The following is a 6,942-nucleotide window of genomic DNA, read 5'->3' on the forward strand; positions in this document are numbered from 1 at the left end:
CATTGAAACATGTAAAAAACAAAAGAAAAGAAAGTAAAATATTTTATTTTGCATTTAAAAATGCATTGACGTGTATTTTTGGTTTAAAATAATCATAAATAGATTTTTTAAATAAAAAAATAAAAGAACATTTTGGGACCCTTGTAATACAAGTCTATGTGCTTTCACACTTTTTTGAGTTTGTGCCATTCTACCAATTCCTATGTAGGACAAATCACTTGTGTAATTTATGAAAAATTCTTGAAGAACCGGCTGCAGTTCTCGTTGTGAGTGTAGCAGACTCAGTCATATGGCAGGTGAGGTCAGCCAAAACTTATAACGCCTTGTAGATATTTCTGAAGTCACGACAAAATTGTGGTAAAAGTTCGCACGACAAGGATTTAAAAAGTTCCTTGTGTGGAGACTGTGGCCGGTGTTCAACAGGAACTGTCTCCACACCGTTTTTTCCAATAACACACAGATGGTGTTTTACTGCAATAAACTTATTTTCCTTCCTCCAAAAAAAAAAGTACAAACTCCGCCCATCCCATGACTTCCCTCTATTAGTCCGTACACAATATTACAGTGAACATATCATGTAACGGATCCAACAGTGTGTCAGTTTATGTTTCCGACAGGACTCTTATCAGGTCACAATGCTCGACTTCAGTGCACTCGTGTACGCGTCTGTTGTTGTGTTGTGCAGCGCAGGTCCTTTACTGAAACACAGACATGAAGAGAACAACAGACCGATCATCGGTATTTCTCAATTGTCTTTATATAACAAGCATAAGGAGCGACTTGTTCGCTTGGCTAGAGCAGTATCGTTTTTCTTTTCTTTATTTTTTGTGTTACTTTTAAGCAATGACAGACAAATGTCTCACGTTAAACTTATTTCTAGGTATTCTGACTCAAGAGGTTGATGATGATTATATGAAAAGGTTTGGCAAGACCTACATCCCTTCATCTTATGTGTCCTACATAGAATCCGGGGGAGCTAGAGTTACACCAATTAGGTAAAATGTCTGTCACTCACTCACTCACTCTGTCTATCTATCACTCTTTCAGATGTATCTATCTATCATCACTCTTTCTGCTCCATCTATCTATCACTCTTTCTGCTCCATCACTCTTTCTGTCTGTCTGTCTGTCTGTCACTCTATTCTCTGTCACACTTTCTGCTTGTCTATCTATCACACTTTCTGATCTATCTGTCTATCTTATCTATCTATCTATCTATCTATCTGTCTATATATCCATCTATCAATCTTTCTGCTCCATCTGTTCCATCTATCACTCTTTCTGCTTCATCTATCTATCAATCTTTCTGCTCCATCTGTTCCATCTATCTATCACTCTTTCTGCTCCATCTATCTATCAGTCTTTCTGCTCCATCTGTTCCATGTATCTATCACTCTTTCTGCTCCATCTATCTATCACTCTTTCTGCTCCATCACTCTGTCTGTCTGTCACTCTGCTCTATCTATCACACTTTCTGATCTATCTGTCTATAAATCTTTCTGCTCCATCCATCAATCTTTCTGCTCCATCTATCACTCTTTCTGCTCCATCTATCTATCACTCTTTCTGCTCTATCACACTTTCTTAGATAGATATCTATCTATCTATCTGTCTGTCTGTCTGTCTATCTATCTGTCTATCTATCTATCTGTCTGTCTATCTATCAATCACTCTTTCTGCTCCATCTATCTATCTATCAATATTTCTGCTCCATCTGCTCCATCTATCACTCTTTCTACTCCATCTATCTATCTCTCTTTCTGCTCCATCTATCTATCTCTCTTTCTGCTCCATCTGTCTATCACTCTTTCTGCTCCATCACTCTCTGTCTTTCACTCTTTCTGCTCTATCACACTTTCTTATCTATCTATCTATCTATCTATCTATCTATCTATCTATCACTTTTTCTGCTCCATCTATCTATCAATATTTCTGCTCCATCTGCTCCATCTATCACTCTTTCTACTCCATCTATCTATCTATCTCTCTCTCTCTGCTCCATCTATCTATCGCTCTTTCTGCTCTGTCTGTCTATCGCTCTTTCTGCTCTGTCTGTCTATCGCTCTTTCTGCTCCTGTCTGTCTATCGCTCTTTCTGCTCTGTCTGTCTATCGCTCTTTCTGCTCCTTCTATCTATCGCTCTTTCTGCTCCGTCTATCACTCTTTCTGCTCCATCTATCTATCACTCTGTCTGTCTGTCACTCTTTCTGCTCTATCACATTTTCTGATCTATCTATCTATCTATCTATCACTCTTTCTGCTCCATCTGCTCCATCTATATATCACTCTTTATACTCCATCAATCTATCTCTCTCTCTGCTCCATCTATCTATCGCTTTTTCTGCACCGTCTATCTATGGCTCTTTCTGCTCTATCTATCTATCTATCTATCTATCCATCGTCTGTCTGTCTGTCACTCTTTCTGCTCTTATCTATCTGTCTGTCTGTTTAAAATGTTTTGTCATCACAAATTATAATTAGAATCATACATTTAAATAAAACACTGTAGACTTTCATTAAATGGGTGAATTAGTATCCAGATTGTAATATACATTACACTTCATGTTGCAGGCTAAACCAGAGTTTGGCAGAACATGAAAAAATCTTCAGGTCAATAAATGGGTATGTTCTTCATCTTTCTCGCAGTATACTGTATGCTCAACGTAAGTCAAAGTAACAGTCTATAGAACTGTTTAGGTTGTAGTCCAAAAATCTGGAAGAGAATTAGCATTTTCATGCCATGGGTTCCCTCAGGATTTTCCTGTGGGTTTTTAGAATGGCAGTTTTGGATTTATGAGTAAAACAAGGTCTGGGGTACGTGAACGTTTTGTTCTACAAAATACAGTAAATTAAGCACAACAAGTATTATTCTGATTGTGCAGACCTGATTTTATGCACTAAAGAATGCCTCATCAATGTTTGAATTGTAGAATTTGAACTGCTATGATTCACTGTAAAGTAATAATTCTGCATATAAATGAATATATAGACAACTTGTGCAGAAATGGTTCCTTCTCTCTGTGTCAATCAGCCTTCTTCTCATTGGGGGCACAGCCAACCTGGAGACATCTGACTTTGCTCACACCGCTGGACTGTACTTTAGACTTGCCCTTGAGGTACGTGAATAATATTCTACGTTTGCCTCTTTTGCAATCTTTTAAAGTTGTTCTTTAGCAACAGCACATTGTTTGGATATAGCTGGTAATTATCATTCATGTATCATTAATAACACAGACCTAAACTAAGCTGAATGTATTTTTAGGAAATAAAATAATGGGAATAGATTACCACACACTGGTTTTTACTGAAAGGCTTGTCAAGAGATGTTTTTGCTAACTCAGGCAAACGATGTGGGTGACTACTTTCCCATATGGGGAACATGTCTGGGATTGCAGCTGCTTACTGTGTTAGTGGCTGGAGAAAACCTGCTGAGTAAAACTACTGCAGAGAATGTCGCATATCCACTAAACTTCAGCTCAGGTACTTTGTCTAAACACATAGTCTTACAACATATTCGCAGCACACACCTTTGCATGCATTTTATTTACAAATTAGTCTCACTGTAGACCATAACCTCATGTAAAATGTTTTTTTTAAGTGATGTTAGTGGAACAGAAATTATACACTTTAACATGCACTTCTGAATTTACTAGATATAGTGGTTAAAACATGTTCTTATAAAAACATGTAGATATAATAATAATATCTTAATATATAATATATAATATATTTATAATCCTTATCTTAATTTAAACTCACTTTCATGTTCATTAACAGAGGCCGCAACCAGTCGCATGTTTAAGGGCTTTCCATCAGATCTTCGTAAAGCATTGTCCGAGGAACCACTTACTGGAAATTTCCACCATTACGGAGTGACTAAAGAGGTATACATGTTGATAAACAAAGCATATTCATTTAAATCATTCTAAGATCACAAACAGAAAGCAATGAACTTTTTTTTTTTTTTTTTCCAGACATTTATGGGTAATGAAAAATTGAATGGCTTCTTTTCAATACTGTCCACAAATGTAGCAGAAAATGGAGCTGTGTTTGTTTCTTCCATGGAAGGTAACAAAAAGGTTTCTTTTGCAGTTAAAATAACCACTTATGAGCACTCATATGCATTGTGGATTAAATGTTATTGGTCTGCAGGCAGGAAATACCCTTTCTATGGTGTTCAGTGGCACCCAGAAGTGAACTGCTTTCAGTGGAACCCTCGTTACAACTTCCCTCATTCAAACAATGCAGTGCATGTGTCGTCCTTACTGGCTCAGTTCTTCGTAAATGAGGGTAATTAACATCTCCTACCTTTTTATTTTTAATCTATCTATCTGTCTGTCGAGAACAAACCACATTTTCACTCTCTTTTTAGGCAGGCAAAGTTCCCACCACTTCAGTGTGGTAGCAGAAGAGAGCAGAGCACTTATATACAACTACAACCCTGTGTATGTGGGAAATATCTCTTCATATGAAAAGTGTTATTTCTTCTGAGAGACACAACATAGGAGGATACTGAGAAAGAAAACCAATAATAAAATTTTTTAAATCTTTTTAGATTTCAAATATTTTATATTTATAACTTTTTTCAACAGGTGTTATAATCACTTACACACTGAAAGACAATAAAATTCATTGTTTTTAAATTATTTGATACATAGTATTCTCTATATCATCATTCACTGATCAATCATTGTATCCGTTGTATCTTAATTATTATATCAGTCATTAATATAATGGACATTTACAATATACATATTTCAGTCCTTTAAGTGGATCAATGTTAGTAAATATGCCCAGTGGCGGCGCTAAGGTGGGGTTTGCCTGGGCTATAGCCCCGTCAGAAATTTACTAAATTTCCATTATTTCCTAAAGATATCAATTTTTTTTACCCTCACTTTCACTTTCACTTTCATTAAAATTTAAAATAAATAATAAATAATATTAATAAAAATTAAAATGTAAGTGTATATGTCTAAAACAAATCACAATGGAACACTATCTAATATGAAGCAAAAGACCATGGACTTAAAGGAACAGTTCACCCAAAAATAAAATTCTCTCATCATTTACTCACCCTCATGCCATTCCAGATGTGTATGACTTTCTTCTGCTGAACAAAAACAAAGATTTTTAGAAGAATATCTCTGCTCTGTTGGTTTTTACAAATGAAGTGAATGGTGACCAGAACTTTGAAGCTACAAAAAGCATATGAAGGCCACTTAAAAGTAATCCAAATGACTCCCGTGGTTTAATACATATCTTCAGAAGCAATATAATAAGTATGGGTGAGAAACAGAACAATATTTAAGTCCTTTTTTACTATAAATTCTCCTCCCTGCCCAACAGGTGGCGATATGCACAAAGAATGGGAATCGCCAAAAACAAAAGAAGAAGAATGTGAAAGTGGAGATTTATAGTAAAAAAGGATTTAAATATTGATCTGTTTCTCACCCATACTTGTATCACTTTTGAAGATATGGATTAAACCACGGGAGTCATATAGATTACTTTTAGGTGGCCTTTATATGCTTTTTGGAGCTTCAAAGGTCTGGTCACCTTTTACTTGCACTGTATGGACCTACAGAGCTGAAATATTCTTCCATAAATCTTTGTTTGTGTTCTGCAGAAGAAAGTCACACATCTGGGATGGCATGAGGGTGAGTAAATGATGCAGTTGTACATATACTACCATCAGAAAACAATTTGAGGCTGTGTCCTGAGCTGGGCAAAATTGAGTACCATTGAGAAAAATTCATGCACAGCATGTCTTTTTTAGGATATGTGCTGTTTCTAAACAATGCTATGGCTGAAACGACATGTTGTTTAAATGCGAGTTTACAGCTGCAGTTTGTGCATTCATTACACCATTTTAGTATTTTATTAGCACCCCCTCTGAACTACTAAGCCCTCCACCTAGCACCCCCAGCAAAAAAAAAAAAAAAAAAAATCAATCCTGGAGCCTCCACTGGAAACGCCACTTCCTCAAGATGCATTACTCCTACTGTGCCAGAACAGGGCATTATTTGGCTTTGAAGAACAAACACTGACATAGAAAAACCTTGTGGCACAATTTGAAATATTTTTTTTTTTCTTGCCTTCTTTTCAATTATAAGATTTTAAAATCGCCTTTTAGAAGTAGTTTTAAAGTAAGGTGAAGAATACACATACATTTCATTAAATTTGCTTTTAAATCAAATGTACTTTGTTAATATTATATGTAAAACAAATTTCCCAGTCTTCAGTGTTTTTTTTTTTTTCTCTGTGTGTTATTCCATCATGAAATCCATTCTCTAATGAATTAAATTACAAACCTGTGGAAAATAAGCAAAAACACAGTCTGTGTTTACTATTATAGAACATTTAAGCAATTCTATATGGCCTATTATACAGGAATTGTGTTAATATTAACCTATGGTTCTTAGAGTTTGATACGACATACTATCATGCAACTAAATTAATACCAGAAGCATGTCTTTATTCATTGTATCCCAGATTTAAGACATGAGCACGTGATCTCTTTGAGCCTTTTTATTTATTTATTTAATAATATAAGACAATTGAGATATGTACAACAAAAAATAAAACACAATCCAAGAGGGTAAAAAAAAAAAACACATTATACTCCTCTTATAAAGAGTACACAATGAGAGCTACCAGATTTTTAGAGTTTCTTAGAGTATTTAAATATAATTAAACATCTTTCTTGAAAATAAAAACTAAATTTAAGGCAATTAAGGCTTTTCTGAGAGAATTTACACTTGTGAATATAACAGTTTGCTAGAAAAAATAATAAATTAATTGTAAAATAAATAATAAGGGTCAAACTTCAAAGATTCTCCAAAAAACACAAAGGTTTAGGGACATTTTAGTCTCTTTGGACGGCTGAAGTAGCCTTGACTTTACCTTAGTGTTCATATTAAAGTGTAATTACACATGTAATTAA

At 35.0% G+C, this 6,942-nt stretch overlaps 1 protein-coding gene across 1 annotated transcript; it reads left to right on the top strand.

Moving 5' to 3' along the window:
* Positions 1-537: 537 nt before the first annotated feature.
* On the top strand, positions 538-4,645 carry LOC127415483 (gamma-glutamyl hydrolase). Its single transcript, XM_051654264.1, has 9 exons — positions 538-738; positions 881-995; positions 2,571-2,621; positions 3,031-3,115; positions 3,341-3,479; positions 3,777-3,883; positions 3,974-4,067; positions 4,152-4,289; positions 4,372-4,645. Exons 1-9 carry the CDS (start codon positions 636-638, stop codon positions 4,488-4,490), a joined length of 951 nt encoding a protein of 316 aa, XP_051510224.1. The 5' UTR covers positions 538-635; the 3' UTR covers positions 4,491-4,645.
* The last annotated feature ends 2,297 nt before the right edge of the window (positions 4,646-6,942 follow it).

The sequence above is a fragment of the Myxocyprinus asiaticus genome, chromosome 24, assembly GCF_019703515.2.
Source record: "Myxocyprinus asiaticus isolate MX2 ecotype Aquarium Trade chromosome 24, UBuf_Myxa_2, whole genome shotgun sequence".
In the NCBI taxonomy this organism is placed as follows: domain Eukaryota; kingdom Metazoa; phylum Chordata; class Actinopteri; order Cypriniformes; family Catostomidae; genus Myxocyprinus; species Myxocyprinus asiaticus.